Here is a 24,560-nt window from a genome sequence, read left to right on the forward strand (position 1 = left end):
ACTTCTTATTTTCTTGCTCGTGCTGTATTCTTGTGTTCGAAGATTTCCGTTCTCTCCAGCCTTCATTTCTTCGGATAAAGGTTAGTTTTGTTTCTTCCTTGTCATGCTTTATGTTTGCATGTTTTGTGTTGTGAGTGGATAGGTTAGCCTGTAGATTCTAGCTTCGTATCTCTCCTCGGGGGCCGTGATTTTTCTTTTTCTTTTTCCTTTTGTAGGTTTCTGCCACTTTTCTTTATATAAAAATGGCTTCCATAGATGTTCTTTCTCTGTGGTTGATGACTGTCCTTGGGGAGGAACCCCTGGTTGATGCTGAGTTTATCACTCATCTTCGTACTCATCACCGGCTTTGTACTTCAGAGGAGGACGCCGAAATACGAACTGATAGTCCCGGTCCGGAAGACCGGTTTGTTTTGGGAGAGTTAATGAGGCGGCCCCTCATTTTTTCTTCATGTATGAATGTATGATCACCCGTTTGGGCGTTTTTCTTCCTTTTTCGGATTTCGAGATATCTGTTTTGCACCACTGTAGAGTTGCCCCTACTCAACTTCACCCCAATTCTTGGGGTTTTTTGAAGATCTATCAGTTTATTAGCCACGCTCTGGACTTTCCGACCTCTTTGAGGATTTTCTTATTTCTTTTTCATATGACTAAGCCCTTTAGTGGGCTAAACAACAAACAGCAGTGGGTATCCTTCCGAGCCATACAAGGTCGGAGGATTTTCACCCTTTTTGACGAGTCTTTTCACGACTTCAAAAACTATTTTTTCAAAGTACAAGCTGTAGAGGGTCACCACCCCTTCTTCCTTGATGAGCACTCTTCCCCTCGCTTTCCCATTTATTGGTTGGCGGCCTCCCCTTGTGAAAAGTATGGTCCAGATGACCTGGACGAGGTGGAGGCGGCCACTGTGGGGTTTTTCCGAGAAGCGTGGGGGAGGGCCCCATACTTGGATACCAGAAAAATCCTCCAGGGAACGCTGACTTTTGTTCAATCTCAATTAGGTAGTGCATGCATTCCTGATTTCCGAGTTGTTTCTACCGACTTGAATGTTGCCGACTTATGACTGTTGGTTGTTTTTCTTGTAGATATGGCAAGGAAGAATGCTCAAGAGGCTTACCAAAGGGTCCAGGAGGCTAAGGCGAAGTCCCGAGCTAGGTCGGGTGGTGCCAGGGCGATCACCTCTCCTCCTCCTCCTCCTCCTCCTCCTCCTAAAAATACTGGCACTCCCTCTCAACCCATTATACTTTCTTCTTCAACTTTATCTCGGCCACTCCCTTCTGCCCAACTTCTTTCTGAGCCAGAAAAGAAGAAGCGTAAGACTTCAGAGTCTGGCTCTTCTTCTTTTGATGGTGGGATTAAGGCGGATGCTCTGGCATTCGTCCGAAAGAACATCTATCCTTTTATAAATATGGATGATGTTTCTGTTCGAAACCACCTTACCACCATGGCCGAGGAGAGTTTTAGGGCAGCGGGTGTTTGTGGCAAACTTTTGGATCTTTTTGAGAGGACTCTCCTTAGCTCTTTGGGGGCCACCTCAAAGGTTGAGGAGTTGGAGGGGAGGCTTCTTATTTTTGAAAAACATGAGAAGGAGTTGAAGGAGGAGAGAGATAAATTGAGGAAGGAGAGGGATCACCTTAAGGAGGAGGAGGGTAAGCTGCGGGCTCAATGTACTTTGGAGGCAAATTTGAGGAAAACAGCACAAGACAGCTACCACAGTTTATTTCAGGATATTGTGGCCGTGAGGAAGGACTTGCTGAATTCTCGGAACGCATACGCCGAGTTGGAGGACTCTATTGCCGATGGGGCCGAGGAGTCTTGGAGAATTTTCCTAGAACAAGTCAGAGTCATTGCTCCCGACTTGGATCTTTCTCCTTTACATCCGGACAAGGTAGTTATTGATGGCGCCATCGTCGATCCTCCTGTCCCCGAGGTTGTTTCTGAGTCAGATCTGAAGACTCGGGGGCAGAGGATTATTGAGTCTCCTCCTCGTTCTAAAGATGCTCCGGGTTCTTCCTCTGTTCCTCCGACTGGTCCTGGCGGCGCCCCTCCTGAGTCTGGTGGTGATGATTCCTCTACTCCCTTGAAAAGATAACTTTGTTTTTTATGGCTATATGGGGGCTCGGCCTGTGAGTCCCCCCTTTTTTAAACTTATTCATTGTTGGTGGTTGTGTGAACAATTTCTCTTTGGCCTTTTAAGGCCGTAAACAAAATATTCTGATCTGTGCCCTTTTTTGGATAAGGGTTTTTAAACAAAAGTGAATGCCCCTTTTTTGGATAAGGGTTTTGAGTTACCTTGTGCGTGTATGCTTTTCGATATTTTGAAAATCCTTTTGATCTCTTTCTGAAAACCTTTTTATTTGTTTGTCTTTCGGACTTTCTCGTTTAAGGACTTTTTTGGGATGCCCTTTAAACTTCTTCTTGGGTTTTCATATCTCTTTTGTTATTCCTCATACTCGACTTTCGTTTTAGCGAGTTCTTATGACTTAGGTTATTTTTGCGATGCGTTTTTCTTCTACTCGGTTCTACATTCCGATTTAAGGACCGGTGTATTTCCGAGCTTTCCTACTCGGAATGTTGTTCCGACTTATGAGTCGGATTTGCTTTCCGAGTTTTTACGATCGACTCATATAACCTCTTTACGCCGACTTGTACCTCGTCGTTTTATCCTGACGACCATCTAGGTCGGTTCATGGGATTTTCACGTTTTGTCGAGCTTAAGTCGGCGCGTTTCGTAGAAGGACTTAGAAAAATAAATAAGGATATTATAAGAGATATTATGAACGAAAAAAGATCTTTATTAATTAAGAAGGTACCTTCTTGCTACTAAGGGTCTTGATAGCCTATTTTCCCTTAGTCTCTACTATGATGCCTCGTTAAAAACCCTTCTCCAGAAAAAACCATTTTGGGAAAAAAATCATGGAGTTGGGAAAAGAGTACATCAGGGAGTAGAGTTCGCTTCTAACGGTAGTACCTTTTCATATTACAAGCATGCCACGACCTTGGTAGCTCAGTTCCGCTTAGGTCGGTTACTTTATAATAACCTTTCCCTAATACTTCCTTGATTTTGTATGGTCCCTTCCAATTTGCGGCGAGCTTTCCTTCTCCTGATTTGTTGACTCCAATGTCGTTTCTGATTAGGACCAAGTCATCTAGGGCAAATGTTCTTCGAATGACTTTCTTGTTGTACCTGGCAGTCATCCTCTGTTTTAATGCCGCTTCTTTTATTTGGGCACTTTCTCGGACTTCGGGGAGCAAGTCGAGCTCCTCTTTGTGTCCCCGTATGTTTCCGACCTCGTCGTGGAGAATTACCCTTGGGCTTTGCTCATTGATTTCTATTGGAATCATGGCTTCTACGCCATAGACTAGTCGGAAGGGTGTTTCTCCCGTGGCGGATTGAGGAGTTGTCCTATAAGCCCATAACACTTGGGGGAGCTCTTCAGCCCAGGCTCCCTTTGCTTCCTGTAGTCTTTTCTTTAATCCTGCCAGTATGACCTTGTTAGCTGCCTCGGCTTGCCCATTGGCTTGTGGGTGTTCCACCGAGGTGAACTGGTGCTTGATTTTCAGACTGGCTACTAGATTTCTGAAGGTGGCATCGGTGAATTGGGTTCCATTGTCTGTAGTGATGGAATAAGGTATTCCATACCTTGTGATAATGTTTTTGTAGAGGAACCTACGACTTCTTTGAGCGGTGATAGTGGCTAATGGTTCTGCTTCTATCCACTTTGTGAAGTAATCTATTCCCACGATCAAGTATTTGACTTGTCCTGGTGCTTGGGGAAAAGGACCTAACAAGTCCATTCCCCATTTTGCAAAGGGCCAGGGAGAAGTGATACTGATGAGCTCTTCTGGTGGAGCTACGTGGAAATTTGCATGCATCTGACATGGTTGGCACTTTTTCACAAAGTCTGTGGCATCTTTTTGCAAGGTCGGCCAGTAGAATCCAGCTCGGATTATTTTTCTGGCTAGTGACCTTGCTCCGAGATGATTCCCGCAGATCCCACTATGTACTTCCTCCAACACCTCGGCGGTTCTTGAGGTCGGTACGCATTTTAACAATGGTGTTGATATCCCTCTTCGGTAGAGGACATTTCTCACCAAAGTATAATGCTGTGCTTCCCTTCGGATCTTTTTAGCTTCTTTTTCCTCTTTAGGGAGGATGTCGAATTTTAGGTATTCGACTAAGGGATTCATCCATCCGAGGTTTAAACCGACTACTTCAAGTACCTCCTGCTTATCTTCTGTTTTTGCAACTGAGGGCTCTTGGAGGGTTTCTTGAATCAGGCTTTTGTTGTTTCCCCCTGGTTTGGTACTTGCTAGCTTGGATAGGGCGTCCGCTCTGCTGTTTAGATCCCGAGTTATGTGTTTGACCTCGGTTTCTGCAAAGCGCCCAAGGTGCTCCAGAGTTTTTTCCAAGTACCTTTTCATGTTTGGGTCCTTTGCCTGATACTCTCCACTTATTTGGGAGGTCACCACTTGCGAGTCGCTGTATATCATCACTTTTGTAGCACCGACTTCTTCTGCTAATTTTAGCCCAGCAATCAAGGCTTCATATTCTGCCTGATTATTTGAGGCTGGGAATTCAAATTTTAGAGAAACCTCAATCTGGGTTCCTCTTTCATCTACCAATATTATGCCTGCGCCGCTTCCTGTTTTGTTGGAGGATCCGTCTACATAGAGTTCCCATGTAGTCGGCTTTTCCTCTTGGTCTCCTGCGTATTCTGCTACGAAGTCGGCGAGGCATTGAGCTTTAATTGCCGTCCGAGTTTCATATCTCAGATCAAACTCGGAGAGTTCTATCGCCCATTGAACCATTCTCCCTGCAACATCCGTCTTTTGGAGGATTTGCTTCATGGGTTGGTTTGTGCGGACTCTTATTGTGTGAGCTTGAAAGTAAGGTCGTAGCCTTCGTGAGGCTATCACTAAGGAGTAGGCAAACTTTTCTAGTTTGTGGTACCTTAGTTCAGGGCCTTGCAGGACCTTGCTGATGAAATAGACCGGGTGTTGTCCGACCTCGTCTTCTCTGATCAGGGCTGATGAGACAGCCTTGTTTGCTACGGATAAGTATAAAACGAGGTCTTCCCCTGGTACTGGTCGGGTTAAGATAGGAGGTTGGCTTAAGAATTTTTTGAACTCTTTGAACGCCTCCTCGCATTCCGGAGTCCATTCGAATCGGCATCCCTTTCTTAATAAAGAGAATAATGGAAGGGATTTTAGCGCCGATCCTGCCAAGAATCTGGAGAGGGCTGCAAGCCGGCCATTGAGCTGTTGAACCTCTCTCAAACAAGTCGGGCTTTTCATTTCTAGGATGGCTCTGCATTTATCGGGATTGGCCTCAATCCCCCTCTGTGTTAGCATGAACCCTAGAAATTTTCCTGCCTCGACCGCGAAGGCGCACTTTGCAGGATTTAGTCTCATCCCATGCAACCTTATAGTGTCAAAGACTTGTGAGAGGTCGGTTAAGAGGTCGACTTCTTCCTTGGTCTTTACTAGCATGTCATCGACGTATACTTCCATCAAGCTCCCTAGGTGGGGGGAAAACACTTTATTCATCAACCGTTGGTATTCTTTAATCCGAATGGCATGACCACATAGCAATAGTTTGCCCTTGGTGTGATGAAAGATGTTTTCTCTTGGTCGGGCTCGTACATCGGGATTTGGTTATATCCCGAGTAGGCGTCCATGAATGATAAATACTGGTACCCCGAGCTGGAGTCCACCAGGGTATCAATATTCGGTAGGGGATAAGGGTCCTTAGGACATGCTTTATTCAAGTCGGTATAGTCGACGCACATTCTCCATTTACCATTTTGTTTTTTGACTAACACTACATTGGCTAGCCATGTTGGGTACTTGACCTCTCTGATAAAGCCAGCTTCCAGGAGCGCCTGTACTTGCTCTTCTACTATTAGGGCTCGTTCCGGGCCGAGCTTGCGTCTTCTTTGCTGTACAGGTCGGGACCTTGGATAAACCGAGAGCCTGTGAGACGTGAGCTCGGGATCAATCCCGGGCATGTCGGAAGCCTTCCATGCGAAGAGGTCGGAATTAGCTCTCAGGAGTTCAGTCAACCTTTGTTTTAGGGTTTCCCCTAGGTTGGCTCCTATGTAAGTGTTTTTTCCCTCCTCTTTACCGACTTGCACCTCCTCGGTTTTTCCTCCCGGTTGGGGTCGCAGCTCTTCTCTGGCCCTTGTGCCGCCGAGCTCTATGGTGTGGACTTCTTTGCCCTTTCCTCTCAGATTTAGGCTTTCATTGTAGCATTTTCTTGCCAATTTTTGGTCTCCCCTCACCGTTGCTATTCCCGCTGGGGTTGGGAACTTCATGCAAAGGTGAGGAGTGGATACCACTGCCCCGAGGCGATTAAGGGTAGTTCTGCCGATTAAGGCATTATAGGCTGACCTTCATCAATGACTATGAAGTCTATGCTCAGGGTCCTTGATTTTTCCCCTCTTCCAAAAGTGGTGTGAAGGGGCAAGAATCCCAGCGGCTTTATTGGCGTATCCCCTAATCCATATAAGGTGTCGGGGTAGGCTCTCAACTCTTTTTCATCTAACCCTAGCTTGTCGAAGGCGGGCTTGAAAAGGATGTCCGCCGAACTTCCTTGGTCTACTAGGGTTCTGTGGAGATGGGCATTGGCTAGGATCATGGTTATCACCACGGGATCATCATGCCCGGGAATTATCCCTTGCCCATCTTCTTTTGTGAACGAAATGGTGGGGAGGTCAGGTGACTCTTCCCCGACTTGATAGACTCTCTTGAGATGTCTTTTGCGAGAGGATTTAGTGAGCCCTCCTCCCGCAAATCCTCCTGAGATCATGTGAATATGTCTCTCTGGGGTCTGCGGTGGTGGATCTCTTCTATCCATATCATCTCGCTTTCTCTTTCCGTGAGTGTCCGACCTTTCCATGAGATATCTATCAAGCCGACCTTCCCTAGCCAGCTTTTCTATCACATTTTTGAGGTCGTAACAATCATTGGTGGAGTGACCATATATTTTATGGTACTCGCAGTAGTCGCCGCGGCTTCCCCCTTTTTTGTTTTTAATAGGTCTAGGGTTTGTTTTTAATAGGTCTAGGGGGTGGCAGCCTTTCAGTGTGGCAAATCTCTCTGTATACATCCACTATAGAAGTTTTTAGAGGAGTATAAGAGTGATATTTCCTGGGCCTCTCGAGACCGAGCTCTTCCTTTTTCTTGGCTTCCCTTTCCCTCTCTTTAGATGAGGGAGGGGGTCCAGGTCGCCAACTCAGGTCTCTTAACTTTGCATTCTCTTCCATATTGATGTACTTTTCCGCCCTTTCTTGTACATCGCTTAGAGAAACGGGGTGTCTTTTAGATATGGACTGTGAGAAGGGACCTTCTCTGAGCCCATTGACTAACCCCATTATGACTGCCTCTGTGGGCAGGTCTTGGATCTCCAAACATGCCTTATTGAACCTTTCCATATAGGCTCGTAAGGACTCTCTGACCTCCTGTTTTATTCCCAGGAGGCTCGGTGCATGTTTTACTTTATCTTTCTGAATTGAGAACCTCATCAAAAACTTCCTTGAGAGGTCTTCAAAGCTAGTGATTGATCTCGGGGGGAGGCTATCGAACCACTTCATCGCTGCTTTTGATAAAGTGGTAGGGAAAGCCTTGCATCTCGTAACGTCGGAGGCATCAGCTAGATACATCCGACTTTTAAAGTTACTTAGGTGATGCTTAGGATCTGTGGTTCCATCATAGAGGTCCATATCAGGGCTTTTAAAGTTTCTCGGAACTTTTGCCCTCATTATGTCCTCGCTGAAAGGATCTTCTCCACCCGAGAGTTGGTCTTCTTGTTCGTCGCGGGAGTGGTGACCCTTGAGGGAGGATTCCAGCTGTAAGAGTTTTCTTTCTAACTCTTTTCGCCGCTCCATCTCCTCTTTGAGATACCTTTCGGTTTCCTTCTGCTTCTCCCGCTCTTGCTCCAATTGTTCCAGGCGGCTATGGACTAATCCTATTAATTCAGCTACGTGGGATGGTCCGCCTTTTTCTGATTCACGCCCATCTGAGGAATTTACCTTCGGATTCTTCACTCCGGAGGTACCCTCTCTGTGTTGGTTGTTATCTTCCTGGTGTTGGGCCAGGTCTTCATTGTCGTTGCCCATGTCTAGATTCTCCTGTTCAGAATCTGTTTCCGCATGGCCTTCTTCGTGGGATCTATCCGCCATCGATGGATGATCTCTCGGGTCCCCGGCAACGGCGCCAATGTTACGGTGGGTAACCGGAGATTAATAAGATGGATGACGTTTGACGACCCAAGTGTACGAAGGAGGAGAACTCCAGATGTATCTGCAACCCGGGAGGCTCCGTCCGACTTGCGCGCGTGAGTGAATGGGGGGTGGTACCTGCAAAGACACTCCGATGCCTAAGTTAGCAAGAGTCTGAGCAGGTCTAGAGAGTATTGGGCCTAGAGATACCTGAGGAGTGTCAGAGTACTTATAGTGGTGAGCCAATAACCACCGTTGGAGTAGTGCCGTATCTTTAGGGTATTAACCGTCCCATTATCTTAGGGAGGTTAAGATATGGCTTTATGAAGTGGTTAGAGAGATTTTAGGGGCGGTTACTCATTTGAATGAGTGTTTATCTGCCAGCTAATCTCACATCCGACTTCTTTATACTAAGTCGTGGTTGACACCGACTTCTTAAGTGGAGGTCGGTGCTTTGCTAGGCTTAATCTATTGGATCAGGCCTTTTGGGTTGGACCTGGGCCCTTAGCGTTGGGCCAGGGTATGAACAGTAGTATTAGCACTATATACATTAATAGATTTTGATATTTTATTTTATTAGAAAGTTAAAATTTTATTTTGGTAAAATATATTATTTGATTGTAATAGAAATAACAATAAAATAACTAATTTTGAGACTTTTGAAAAATAGATGCTTTAAAAATAAATTTTTTAGAATGTTAAAAATTAACTTATAAATTATAATTTATTTGTATAATTAAAAAATAGTTTTTTCAAAAGAAAAATATTTTTTATGTGCAAAAATTAGTTTTTTTTATAAAAAAACCTATTATTTTTTAAAATTTAATGTTTACTTTTAAAACTAATGTATTAATTTTATAACCAATTAATAACTAATTTTATCATTTAAAATCATATTGGTTTATTAACTTAAACCAAATTTTTAGTTAACCAAAATCAGCTTTAGTTTTTTAATTAATCTTAACTATATATAATTGCATGTGTTAATAACAAATTTAAAAACTAATTATATTTACAAATTTTTTTAATATAAATACTATTATATAATTTTTTAATTATTTTTATTAAATTTTTTGCTCCTCCAAAAATTTCTTTGAAGCTCCGCCACTAATTCCCACTATATGTGAATCCTATTACTTATTGTCACCATTACTAATTAGAGTCGTCCACCTCTTACTCTTAAATCTTAATGATAAGGAGTTTTTTTTTTTGGTCAAGTGGGTTGAACAACCATCAATTCTAGACATTACACCTATACACCCATGTATTACACACTCACACACACTACATAGGAGTACACACAAATAGTTCTATATTCCTCCATAAAAACACATATACATCCATGTATTACACATTCACACACACTATATAGGAGTACACACAAATAATTCTATATTCCTCCATAAGAACTTGAACCCGGTGCAGCTCTATGGGAGACACACAAAGTGGCCATCTAACCCAGGCCTCCGCTGCTAATGATAAGGAGTTTAAATAATGTGTAAAAGCTTAAGTTCAAAATTTTCACGAGTTATATACGAAAAGCGCCATCCACCTCTTTGAAAATCCCTTCAATTGTGATACCTAAGTACCCAACCCATCTTACTAATTGCGAGTGATGTAAAATAAAGTAATAAATCCTTTTGTGCTTTTAAATTTTAATAGTGAATTTTTTGAGTTAAACCCCAAAATGGTCATGAGATTGGCGTTTTGTACTAAAATCGTCCCTAAGATTCTAATTGCACCAATTATGTCCCTGAGATTGAAAAAAATGCACCATGTTAGTCCCTGATCTATTTTTCATTAATGACGTGATGACATGGCATGATGACGTGGACTGTAAGTGACATGTGTCACTTCATGATTTGGCCACGTATAATGATATGATGATATGGTGACCAGTAACACGTGGCATGCTGACGTGGATGGTTGTGCCACGTGTCATAATGTTATTTGGCCACGTGTCGCAACAATATTCGTCCACGTGTCATCCATTATGCCATCATTGTATATGCACCAAATTAGTCCCTCACTTTGCATTAAGTGACTCATTTTAGTCTCTGAAATTGAATGTCGCGCACCAAACTAGTTCCTTCACCAGTTTTTTCTCATTTTTTCTATAAATTCAAAATTCTCAATATTTTTTAATGTATTAATTTCAATTCTATTTTTTCACATATTTTTCAAATAAAAGTGTTTTTATAAAAAAAAATTTCTCTTGCGAATAACCTAATCGCCGACTTGGAGTTAACGTGAAGGCTTTTCAAACACCTTCACTACCATTTCCGACCTCTTTCAGTACTTTTATAAAATATTTTTTTTCTTGCGGATACCTCTAATAGCCGCCGTCTTGGAGTTGACGTGAAGGCATTTCAAGCTTCCCTCATTACCATCTCCGACCTCTTTCGTCTAGACTGCAGAGGTCAAAGGTGGTAGTGAAGGTGCTTGAAGTTCCTTCAATCTAGCTCATTTATACATAACGAAAACGTGTATTTCATAAGAAAAAAATGTTTATTTTAATTATTAATTTCTTGTTAAAAACACATATTTTTTTATGAAAAAAATGTGTCTAATTAATCATATAATTATTTTTTTATAATAACATACTTATATATTACAAAATTTACCAATGTTAAATTATTAAAAAAATTATATAATTAAAACTAAAATCTTAAAAATTTTTATAAAAGCACTTGTATTTAAACGATATATGAAAAAATAGAATTGAAATTAGTGTATCCAAGATATTAAAATTTTAAATTTAAAAAAATGAGAAAAAATTTGTGAAATGACTAGTTTAGTGCACGACATTCAATTTCAGGAACTAAAATTAGTCACTTAATGAAAAGTGAGGGACTAATTTGGTGCATATATAACGATGGCATAATGGATGACACGTAGACGAATACTGTTACGACATGTGGCACAACCGGACATGTGGCCAAATAACATTGTGACACGTGGCACAACCATCCACGTCAGCATGCCACGTGTCACTGGTCACCACATCATCATATCATTACACGTGGCCAAATTATGAAGTGACACGTGTCACATACAATCCACGTCATCATGCTATGTCATCACGGCGTTAATGAAAAATAGGTCAGAGACTAATATGGTGCATCATATCATTATACGTGGCCAAATCATGAAGTGACACGTGTCACATACAATCCACATCATCATGTCATGTCATCACGTCGTTAATGAAAAATAGGTCAAAGACTAATATGGTGCATTTTTTTCAATCTTAAAGGACAATTTTAGTGCAAAACGCAAATCTCAAGGACCATTTTAGGGTTTAACTCGAATTTTTTTAGTATTAAAATAGAAAGCTATACAATCCAGTTTTTCTCCCACAACACCTAGGTTTATCCCACTTGAAGATAACTCTTCAGAAAAGAGGAGGATACTTGAATTCAAATTTGGGTTTGGCTAGCAATTGGTAATATACGAAAAAGATTTGCATGATTGCATCGCTTCACAAGTTTTAATTAGAGAAAGGTTTAATTATTTCAATGATATCTGTAGTTCCACCGAAATTTTAATTAGGTCTTTATATATGTTTTTTTAATTGAACTCATACACCATATCAAATTTAAAAGACTAAATTTCTATAGTCACAAAAATATTAAAATCAACTAAATATTCTGTTAAATAAAATAAAATATTCAATCAAATATTACACATTTATTTTATTTAATAAAATATTTCATTAATTTCAATATTTTTATCACGACAAAAACTTAATTACAAAATTACAAAATATGATATAGTATAAAAAATCAATTAAAGTGAAAAAAAAATATAAAAACCTAATTAAAAATTTAATAAAACCTACAAAATAATTCAACCTTTTAGAAATTGCATGTCTTCCATTTCATTGAAGCTTGAACATTTAATGTAACATTCATTTGAATAAATTTGATGAGAACAAACATCAAGTTTTAGAGGGACTGTTCCTCAAACCCCCCACCCCAAACCAAGATGATATCAAAAGATTTATCGCACTAAAAAGAGAAGGAATGATCAAATAGGTAGGGGTGAAAAGAACAAATTTAATTTAAAAAAATAAAATAAAAAACTCGAAGATTGCTATGCTATTTAGTAGATTACAGAAGGCGCCATAATCCACAATTCCGGAAAGCTACCACCAGTTGTAACTTCTCCCATATCCATCACTACTAGAGTGGCCAAACCTTGATGCTGAGAATCTAGTTTGATAGCTGTGAGGTGATCTGCGCGGTGTAGGGCTCGGATCGTGAAACTTCCTAATCTTTGACGAGTTAGACTTTGGAGTATAACTTTCATTTCTAAATGAATGAACCTTAGAGCTTTTATAAGGTGGTGTTGCTGGAGACCTCCAGCTGCTTCTTTTGGACTTTGAAGGAGAGAACTCTGCTGGATGTTCTGTCATCCAACCACCTCTATGCTTTGGTTTCCGGGGTGTTGTTAAGCCTTTTTCTTCTGTAAAAGGCTTTTTCTTTTTCCAGGACTTACCAATATCATGAGGAGCAGACCTATGTCCTACATAGTCATTCTCTTTTTGGAACTTCGGAGTTTTTGTATTAGATGATTCCCGTCTCCTCTTCCCTAACTGCAGAGGCAAACCCAGCAGATTAAAAACTAATCATTACAAACATTAGAAACACAAACTTGGCAGAGAGATGATTATTATTTGAATTGTGACAAGAAAACATAAAAACCAATAACAGAGATGAAACAGTTAAAATACTAAGTAGCCCAATTATCTTGAAATGTACCTTAACAGAACTCGTGCATTCTCGGGCAAAATGTCCTGCTTCACCACACCTATAACATGAACTGGGTGTAGCTGCATCTGCGGCCTCAGTCCGCAACCTTGCACATGCCTATGTTAACAAAAATATGAAGACATTTCAATGTCAACTCCGAATATTTTGGAAAATAGTATCTAATACATTTATAATGATGGAAGATGGGAGGACAAGTGGTCCTCCTTACAAAAGCAAAAAACAGAGGATCTGTAAAGCATTGCTTTTCAACTCCTCAAAATGTTTTAGAGGGAAAGACCTCTAAAAAGATCATGAGCTTTACACCAAATGGAGGATAAACAGTTAATTCTATCCCAAAAGACTTGTTTATCACACCCTCGGAAAGAATGAGTCATCCAATAATAATAATGCTCTACTATATTGATTGGTGTTGATAAAATAAAAATGGTTAAAAAAACAACAAAACACACACAAATCAGGCAATGCCAAAAAAAGCATCATATAAAAACATACCAAACCAGTGTGCCCCAATTGACCGCATTGGTAACAAGAAATTACTCTCGGTGTAGAATCGGCAGTATTGACACAACATAAGTGGCCAAATTTCTTGCACACGTAGCATTGCACCTCCTAGCCAAACAGGAAAAAGCAGTGAGTCACTGAGTGAACATTTCTAATTCCATAGCCAAATGCAGCCTACTATTCTTTGTTAGTTCAACTACAGAGTTTTTACATTGTTGAAAGTTAAAGGAGAAGCTGGGAAAGAAAAATTATAAAAATGGCAGAGAACAACCTTGAGATCATCTGGTGAATAATCATTTTTACATGAAAACATCTCATGCCCAGAATCTCCGCACTTTAAGCATATTTTTAAGCTTTGAGATCCAATGAGGTTCTTCTCTGGACAGTCTTTGGCACGGTGACCACCCTTCTTGCAAATATAGCAATCGCGTCCCTACAGAAACACATGAAAAAAATGTAAAAATTAATAAAATACCTTAGGCCTCTGGCATACCAATAATGTTCATTACTGTTACACCTTGGAGCTTGGGCAATCAACAATGATAACAACAAAGCCTTATCCCACCAGGCGGGATCGGCTAACCTAGGCCATCAGCAACTTGCAAATGCCAAAAATCAATGTTTTCATCATGCTTATATATTCAACTGAATTTGGTGGTTGAGACACCTCCACATAGGTAAACGCCATCAAATTAGAGGACGCAAGTAATGAAATCAACCTTTGTTTTAATGAGTATAATATCTCAACACCCTCATGGTGGAGAACAAGTTTATCAAGTGCCAGGACAACATATCCAAGTAAATAGCAAATCAATAAAATGTACAATACCCATGTCATTGCCAGTCAGGCAGCAAAATTAAATTTGAAAAGCAAACAAGACATACCATGGTGCAATGTTTAGCATTATGCTCCAAACTGCCGCATACATAGCATGGTTTCTTGCGCTTAGCTGCTGTACAGTTGACTGCAGCATGTCCTTCTTCGCCACAATTATAGCAAGCTCCCCAACCACCACTATCTGGAGCATCAAAATACCTCGGACCCCGCTGGTAGAATACAAAGACATACCAAACTAAGCTCCGACACAGTGTAATATAGCACTTTCAAAAATCACAGTTTAGGACCAATGATTCAAGTTTTCAACTCACAAGAAGCTTTCTCAGAACAGCATTGTCACCCATCTGAACCATGGCAGGTTCTTCAGCAGGCTCATCGTTCTCTGCCTCTTTGATTGGTTTAGTTGTTTCTACTGTCTCTATTGTTACTTGTCCTTCAGCTGTAACAACCTACATCAAATCAAATTTTCAGCTAAATTCCTCTTTATCAGAATCTGAAAATCGGGTGGGTGAGCTTTAAGTATCAACCACAAGTCCATTTAAACAATCCATGCGCATCAAATAAATTGGAAAAAGTAATAGCATTCCTTCCCAAAATTCAGTCTCATAAAACTGCTGATTTTATCTCAAATTAAGATTATCCAATCACGCACATCAAGGAAGCTAGATTTTAAGAATAAGAAGAACGAACACGAAATTTAAAAAAAAAAAAAACTGCATAATAATTATTCAATAGAGCAACAGAAAAACGGAACCGTGTCTTACATTATGTTCCTCAGATTCCACTTTCTTCACCTTCTTCTTCTTACTCTTACTCTTCTTCTTCCTCTCACTTTTCAACTCCTCGCTATCAGAAACATCCACAACTTCTCTCGCTTCATTCAATACGCCTTCGTTTCGAGCCACCGCGAGTTCGTCCTGCCGCGAAGATGAAGCACCGAGGATAATAGCATCATCGCCGTTGGAAACGACGTCGTTTGCCGGAAGCTTGCGCCTCATCAGAGCCTTCTCGACGATCCCGAGGCTGAGATCCTCGTTAGCCTCTTCGTCATCGCTGCTTACTTCGAACACCAACGGCGGCGTTGAACCCATCGGCGATCCGTGTTCTTCTTCTTCTTCGTGCTCCGTTTTCTTCGCTCTCTGCTTATCTTTCCGACCCATCTTTGGCTTCGATTAGTTTGCTCCCGCGAAACCCTAACCCTAATTACTGCTCTGCTCTCAGATACAAGGCGCAAACTTGTCTTTTTCAATTTCAAATAAGTACTAAAAATTAAAAATTATTGAAATTCATACTCTGCTGTTCTATTGTTGAAAAATATAATTTAATCCCTACTTATGAGTTATGACTATAAACATTTTCATTGGATGGTAATCATTAAAAAAAAGTTGTTGACTAACAAAATAATTTGCCTACACTAGTGAAGTAAAATTATATGTATTGTTAAGTCAATAAAAATAATTAATTTTATAAATTTGTTACTCAAAATTTAATTTAAACATATTAATATAATTGAATTATGATTTTTATGAATAAATAGATTAAATATTTTATTTATTAAAATATATAATTTGAAGAGTATTTATGTTTATACTTTGTATTACATATCTTGTTTATTTAACAAACCACAGTAAATAAATACGTTCATAATTATTTTAGATATTTATTTTAGATAAGATAAAAAATAGTACGTAAATTGATAATAATCTTTTAAATTACATATATTAATAAATAAAATATTTAATTTATTTATATAAAAAATCTTTTGAATTACATTATAAGAAATTTACTAAAATTAAATTCTTACAAAAAAAAATAGAACTAACTTTTATTTTGAAGATTTTGTTAGTGAGAGAACACTCATGAAAAAAGTTATAAATAAAAATTTTTATGAAACAATTTCTTTTTAAAAAAATTAATGATAATAAATACATACATAATTTTTACTAAATTTCATTCAAACTTTTCAATTTTAAACATTTAAAGAGTATTGTTAATAATTCAAAAAAGGAGTGTATATCTTTTTTTAAATACTAGATTTTATATAAATACAACAAGGCAAAATATTAAAAAAATTACAAATAAATCATTTTAGAACAAACAACATGCGCTTTATTACAAAATTAATTACGTATTGATATATCTTTTACAATTTGTTTAGTCAACCAAATATAATTTATGTTTTTTTTTTTGGTCATGTTTCTATTTTTTTGCCCCTTAAAGAGGAGGTTTTTCGTTTCTGATTTAGGGGAGGGTGGCTGGGTCCAAATCCAAAGTATATTTTTTCAAAATCAAATTTGGCATTTTTTATTGGGTTTAACTGTTTAAGTCAATGCTTCGAGTAAATTTAGTCTGACTTGAAGTCATGTTTTATAGTCAAAATATATTTTTTACATTGAAATTAGTAGTAACAGTTATATTGTTATACTTCCATTAATATTTTTATATTATATAGTTTTATTTTTATTTAAAATAATTTATTTTAATATAAATATTATATAATATTTATTAAATTTAATCTTTAAAAGTAAGATTTTATTAATTTATAAAAGATTTATAAAACTGTATACATTAATTATGTATTCGGTTGATCCAGTTTAATCTAATTTATTTAAAAGAAAAAATATAGGAAGTCAATGCGAATATTAAACAATATGAATAATGCATATATCAGATGTTTAATTTAATAGGTATGCAGATGATTATGTTGATTATTAGTTGGATGGTGGTTATTTCTTTTGATTTGGTTTACTCATGCACAACACAATGGTTGGATGTTCAATTCACTAGGTGTGTAGATAGTTATCCTAATGTTAGGGTTTATGAGGTAATTTTGGGTAGAATACTTTTTTATTTTATTTAGTCAATTTTAGATCTCATTGTTCACATTATTTACAAAAATTATTATCTACCTAGCAAAATCCTATTTAAAATAATGGCTTTTAATTGGTCAAATAGATTCAATAAAATATTTGGGTCGGATTCGTATTTAATCAAATTTGATCGGATCTATATACATCCTATTTCTCACTATTTATCTATAAATAATCGAGGTAATGTCTCAAGTGGTCCTTGAAATTCTCAACTCGCATCAAATAGAGCAATGCTAGGGGGCCAGCAACTTTTGTGATTGGTAGCCAGCAAATAGCCATCAATGATAATTTAATGGTGTGAGATTGGTGTAAAATTTCATCCAATGACTCACATTTCTCTGTTGGTTACATGCTGGCCAAAATTCAACAAAATTGCTGGCCCCCTAGACTTTTCCCATCAAATAAGTCCCCTACTTTTTAAAATGACCAAATGTATTTATCCACTCTCGGATCTATTCGTTCAAAAGTCACCAGACGTGTTAACATTGCTGATATATACTATGAAGTTGGTACTTAATAGCACGTTGATATGAATAGACAATGAATTTAACTCAAATTAGTGTTTAAAATTTGTTTAAAAGCCTCAAATTGATCCATTCTCAATTATGAAACTCTAATCCCCAAATCTTCATCTTCATCATTTGTTCTTATACGTTTTTCGTCTCCTCTTCTCCATTGTTTAAACTAAAATTTGTTGAATGCAATTATGAACAATGGTAACAATAAATGCGATGAACAAAATGCTAGAAAGAGTGTATATTTTATAGCCCCAAATTTTAGGATACCCCTGATATAACTGCAGACCAATTGCACTAAAGGACACAAGACCACCAATAAACATTTGAAATGGTGTTCTCCTATACCAAGCAAACTGTTGAATCTCCCTAGGATATCTCTTTGTGGAAGAAGGGATTTGAAACTCAATTCTAAAGCAGTATCCAACAACTCCACCAAACACGAGCAAGGAGATAGCAAGGATTGTAAATATAACAAGTATCACAATAATGGAGCCAAATGGGAGAATAATTGTGGCACCAAAAGATATTGCAATAATGTTGAGGATAGAGGCTATGACAAAAACTAGTCCAGTGTAAAGAATAGCTGCTAAATTAACACTCCTTTCCTGGAATCATAATCAAGTCACACAACAGACATAGTATGTTGATAGAAAAATATAATAAGACATCATTTATTTTGCATGTTAATTGTATATATGATTACCCATCCATTTCCAACAAACTGGCCATAGAAGGATGCTGATGAGTACATGACAAAAACAATTGAAAGGGCATATAGCAGGACAATGTAATTCAACAGTCTTCCACGACTGGAGGGATAGAGGGTTCCAATAAATGCTTGAGATAGCAAAGACAAAATGTCTGTAGAACAAGTCGACATTAGTTTGTATTACAAAAAAGGAGCAAAGTTAAGAGTTAACAAATTTAGTTTTGATAAATCTTGTATCACAAACTTCAAATATTACGGTCATGAAAAATTGATAATGCTGAGTAAAGCCACCAAGAGCAAAATGATGATGGTTGAGTTAATGAATGAAAACCAGTGAACTTGAATAAGTGAACTTAGTATCGACATCAACATCATTACTTATATTAATGGCACGATTCGAATCACCAAATGATCAGAATATCAAATTGAACATGCAAAAACTGGAAGTAGTAGTTGCGGTTAATATCTTTCTTGAAGCTTGCAACCTCATTAAATCCATTTTTGACACAATATCTCATCAATTTTGTCCTCCTTGAGCTTGAATTCATTCAAAGCATTGCACAAATAAAAAGCCACAATAACAGAATTGAAATTCTCTTATTTTTATGCTTCATTTTATCCATTACTCCCTGTATTCCTTTTTCATATTTTTTGCCACTATAATGTTTTGAACATTATTGGAGCAATTTATCTCAATGTAAATTATATCCAAGTATTTAAGATTGTATCAAAAAGAGTGAAAGTGAGCGATAACAAAAACCTAAACGCTCATCTTTTACATCTGCAATGTGCTAATACGATGATGATTCATGCTAAAATTGTTTCACTAAACACAAGCAGAGGTGCCACGGAGGATCACTTGCGAAGCTTAGCAACTGCGAGCTAAGGAAGTTGAAGAGATGACGCAGAAGAGAAGAAAGTGTTTTTGGCAAAGAACAAGCGTTTGTTAATAAGGAAACGATATCGTTTGGCCTCTATTTTCCATAGACGACGTCGTTTTGGACCTACGGAAACTCATTTTTAAAAGTGATACATTTCATCATTTTAAAAAGTAAAATATTTATTTGATACGAATAAAAAATTTTTGAAACTATTTTAGGCATTACCTCATAAATAATCTATTGAATTAGTTTTAACTATCGCAACCCTTGATTTATGTAGTCCAAGCATTTTTTTTCGATTAAGAATCTCATATAATTTATTTAGAGCTTGTTTGGGCGTCATTTTCGAAATATAATTTTTTTAACTGATATTATTTTAAAAGATCTTTTATAAAAATAAAAATAATTTTATATTTAGATATTTCATGTAAAAAAAAATTATCTATCAAATATGTTTAGATAAAATAAGATAAAAGTACTTTTTTATTCATTTATTATGTGAAAAATATATAAATTTTTTTTAAGAAAAAATATATAAATTATAACTTCTCAAAAAAATATTTTTTATTTTTTTAATATTTTTATTTTTATTATTAAAAATTTGTCAAACACACTAAAAAAATTTTTTTTTCATTAAATTTTTTTATCGATTTAATAATACCCAAATAGACATTTAGTCCAACCTTTCCAAAAAAGAATTTGTACATAATCCCCATCAAATTATAGTCCTGTAAATTTCTTTTTATTTGGGCCTTGAGCCCCATTGTCGTCTAAAAAAAACAGTAAAAAAGGTTTACTTATAAATAATTAAATTAAATGAAATCATAACTGAACTATTAAATGCAAATTAAATTTTATAGTACATATTACCTTTTGTTTTATTTAAGCGTTACAAAAATAAATTCTGACAATCATGAAGAATAAGTATTAAGTAGGCATGCAATTTGGCATTAATTAGTTTTTGACACAAACTAATTAAAAATATACAATTACTTTATGCCACGGCAAGTATTATAAATTAGATGTAAGAAAATTAGTTATCTTGATAAGGAGAAATGTGAAAGACTAATATGCTTGTCAAAATTAATGGTGATAAAGCCATAAGTGGGCATGCAAATTTGTATAAATAGATAGCAAATATTTTGAGTCAATAATAATCAGAACGTACTATCATTTTCATTTATTAAATGAGAGACGGTCATTGCTAGCATAGTTGCATCTTTAAACTCAAAACATGTATAAATTTCTTACAAGTAATGAAAATTCAAATTTATAAATCACGAGGAATGAACCACACATTCTCTTGTAACAGCCTGCTACACATCCATGTAACAAAATAACTAATACATTTATAATCTTATTACAAAAACGTAACTTTCACGTGCCCCATATAAACGAAACGACTACTTTATCACGTTTCATTATAAAAAAACGTTCCTTCTTCTTTAACACACACGAAATCGTTCCGTCTCTTTGAATCTCTCTCAAAATCACTCAAATTTCAGTCATGTTCTCTGCGAAAACCACTACTGCAGCAGAATCGCGAGAAGATTTGGCAAATATCAACCAAAAAAGAACGAAAACAGCATTACAAACTACCAAAGGTACGAAAAAAAAACTACTGTTTATCTAAAATCTTGCAATGTTGCGTTTTTCCTAGTTGCATTTTAGGTTTACTGAATTGATTTTCTTCGTCTAGTAGATCGAACTATTGTGAATGAATTTCTACAGTATAACTAGGGTTTGAAATGAAATTTATTGTTGCTTTTATTCAGTTCAGTTGACAGTGTAACTATTGCTTTGAAATTGGTTGCTACACTATTCAGTACTTGTTTTACATGGATAAATACTATTCTTGATGATTAAAAGTTGAAAATGATTTATTCTTGACATGAACATTGTTCGATTCAGTGGTATTCTTGAAATACTGTGATTGAATTTTTACAGTAGTATAACTAGGGTTTTAGAATAAATTTTGTGGATATTTTTAAATTTGGCTAAATGAATTTTATTCGGTTCGATGGCTTCCTTTTGCTTTGTTCATTATTTAAGATTATTGTGATAGCATGCAGCAATAATTTCTCAACTATTTCATTATTTATCATGTTTGATTCTGTGCATGAACGAGTTTTGTTTCGGTTGCCTGTGGCATTATAATTGACTTGATTAAGATATGCATGCTTGTGCTTATTGCTGTATTGAGTGAAGTATTGACTAAACTTTTTTCTTACAGCAAAATAGAACAAGACAATGGCAGCAATGAAGGAAAAGCCGCACTATAATGTAAGCACATTAAATATATTTATCCACTTTCATTCGAATAATATCTATTTTGTATTATAAATATATATTCACATTCTGTATCAAAATTTGCAGAAAACTCATTATTGCATATGCCAAACAAAGGCAATGGCGATAGTGTACAGGGATATGACTCAAGAAAAGAAAGATATAGTGGAAGAAATGGGATTTGGTGCCCTGACACATGTCCCATAAATGGATGTCTCTCATGCCCTATTGAGAGAATTGATTGATCACTTTGATAAAGAGAAAGGATGCTTGAAAACTTTCTATGGTAGAATATACATAACTCCTCGGAAAGTAGCAGTTGTCCTGGGCATAACCAATGGAAGTAATACACTTTTCACTTACTGCTTATTTGTAGTTCACTGGTTTACAGAAAATTAAACTGAGTTTTTTTGACTGATTTTTGATACTAAATTATTGTAGGGAATCGTTTTGATGATAAGGTTGATTACAACAACCTAAATCCATAAGACAAAGAAATATTTGACAGCGTCAAAAATATTTTCTTGGCGACTTTGACAATAAATGTCTGGATATGAGCGTAGAAGGAGAGGAGAACCGGAAAAAATTCAAGAGGACTTTTGTTGTCTTCATACAAAAGTATTTCTTACTGTCCACTACGGTAAGTGTGGCCTCTCCAATGCATAAGCCACCGATCTTTCTTGTGGACAACATTTGAGAATGGAATTGGGCAAAACATGTGCTCAACTTCTTGATGAAAGGAGTTGAAAACAAGAGAAGGGGGGAGGAATCAGTCTGATGATGTTGATATACTTTCACGAAACCAAGTTCACTCGTCCGTTCGCACCTGATGCTCCCCTAGCACTTTTGGTGGCCCATTGGACAAAGCAAATGATGCTTGAACAGATTTCTAGAGAAGCAACAGAACCATTGGTAGATACTCTACTAAAACTCCCCCTAAAATTTGGTTTCAAATGCTTTTAAAATACTCTACTAACTAAATAAACTTCTATTTTAGATTATAATTAATTTATTTGTCCTACTGGTAATTGTTCACCATATGAACCTTTTTCAGTTCGATGGGCTCGCTTCCTTTCCTTCACCTGATTGTTACTGTGTTCAATTGAGTCATTGTGCATGCAAAAATGTTTCTTTGATCATTAAATAATTATCATATTTTATGACTTTTTATTCAACACATTAGTATCATTCGGTAAAGTAGGTTGTTCATGTTGATTAAATGGTTATTATTGTATTTCTCATTAAATAATTGAGTCCTTATTTTTATTTTAAGGACTTTTGTACAAAAAGAAAAAAAGAATGAAAAAACAGAAACAAGGAAATAGGATAAAAAAGAAAAAGGAAAGAAAATAAAAAAGAAAATTGTCGATTTGGATTCTTATTCGGAAGAAGAAAGATTTTTCGCATTTGAATCTCAATCTGAATCCGACAAAACACCACCGACAAAGAGAGCAAGACAAAAGAAGGTGCTTGTTGAGAAGGATTCACAATCAACCAGTAAAATTGAAAGCATTCCCACGAATTCAAAAAGCAAAAGTGAATCTGAAAATCAGTAAGTTTAATGTTTATATGGATTTCATTTAACTTGTATTTGCTTAAATTTGTTCTTATACACTTGTTCTTATGTATTGCAGAGAAGAAGAAATCGAAAAAATCGGAACAAAAAAATATAACAACCACCGAATGTGGTTAAAAAAAAACCAAAAAAAGGAAGCCTGTGTCAACAGATAGAGCACAAGCAAATCTGAAAGCCAATAAGTATTGTTCAGTAAATGAATTTCTTTCGGTTTAGTGGTTTTCTAAATTTTGGTTCTGCCTTTTAATTGTTTTCGGTTCGGTGGTGTCTATCAGTTTGTTTGAATTGATTGTTATTTTCTTGTTCTTGTTTATATTTTTCTCGGTTATAAATTTGATGTGTTTGTCTGTCTTGTAGAGAAAAAGAAATTGAGAAAACACCCATAATAAAAAGAAAACAACCGCAAAATGTGCAAAAATACAAATCCAATCTGACAATGAGTAAGTTTCTCGAATCAGATTTTTTTTATTAATACTTTCGTTTCAGGTGTATTGATACTTATTTTATGAACTTTCAGAACTGAACAAGCAAAAGACAATGCTGCAGAAAAAAGAAGGCCAGCGTTGGAGACGATAAGAGAAAAGAGATAAAAAAAAAAAGAAATGATGGAGCTCAGTCAACACACATTGCTCCGAAACAGTTTGCCTCAACAGAGGCACGAAATGAATCCTCTCAGACGTAAAATTCAATTTCTTATACCCAAGTTTTTTTCCTTTCTTTGCTTACTTTTGCTATAACCTTTTGTAATTCCTCTAGATTCAATTAATAATATTTGTTTATCTTGGTTAGACTGCCAATTGTAAATCTGGGAAGTGAACCACTCTTGCAGACTCAGGAAAGTTGCTCACCATCTGTAAATGCCCAAGACAATACCAGGTTCGTTGCACTCTTTACTTTCGCTTCGGTGGTTTTCAAAAATAAATTTGATGTGTTTCTAGACCTCTGCTTTTATCATGTAAAGCCAAATTCCAAATTATCATCATCACACGCAGTTCTCCATGTTTTTGTAAATTGATAATATTTCCTTGCATTCAAAATGAGTCTCGCTACGGAGACAATGATGTATCTATACAATATATACAATGGGCTGTTTATTTGGCCCAATATGTATTAATAATGTAAATTAAGCATCATTATCCCTAATTTCTAGTTACACGTTCAGTTTTGTAATATCTACCCCCAATTTATCCCAAATTCTTTCACATTAACCCTTCATCACCCACCGTTACCCTACCCCAAAAAAACCAATTGTTTGTTCCACAGAAAAACTTCCCTTTCTCCGCTGCCCCGCCGTGTGCGCAGCAAGTCAGCAACTGCATCCCATCGCTCTGCTTCTGCGCGATTTGTAGCCTCCGTTCCTGCTGACTGGAACTGTCGCGCTCCG

At 36.8% G+C, this 24,560-nt stretch overlaps 1 protein-coding gene across 1 annotated transcript; it reads right to left on the minus strand.

Annotated features, from left to right (window-relative positions):
* Positions 1–12,116: 12,116 nt before the first annotated feature.
* On the minus strand, positions 12,117–15,579 carry LOC130940147 (protein AIR2-like). The gene is made up of 7 exons (XM_057868195.1): positions 15,098–15,579; positions 14,645–14,782; positions 14,381–14,542; positions 13,767–13,928; positions 13,487–13,603; positions 12,983–13,090; positions 12,117–12,816 (listed from the first exon to the last, which is right to left on the minus strand). The coding sequence occupies exons 1-7, from the start codon at positions 15,491–15,493 to the stop codon at positions 12,367–12,369; spliced, it is 1,533 nt and encodes a 510-aa protein (XP_057724178.1). The 5' UTR covers positions 15,494–15,579; the 3' UTR covers positions 12,117–12,366.
* Between the last annotated feature and the right edge of the window lie 8,981 nt (positions 15,580–24,560).

This window comes from Arachis stenosperma, chromosome 7 (genome assembly GCF_014773155.1).
Source record: "Arachis stenosperma cultivar V10309 chromosome 7, arast.V10309.gnm1.PFL2, whole genome shotgun sequence".
NCBI lineage: Eukaryota > Viridiplantae > Streptophyta > Magnoliopsida > Fabales > Fabaceae > Arachis > Arachis stenosperma.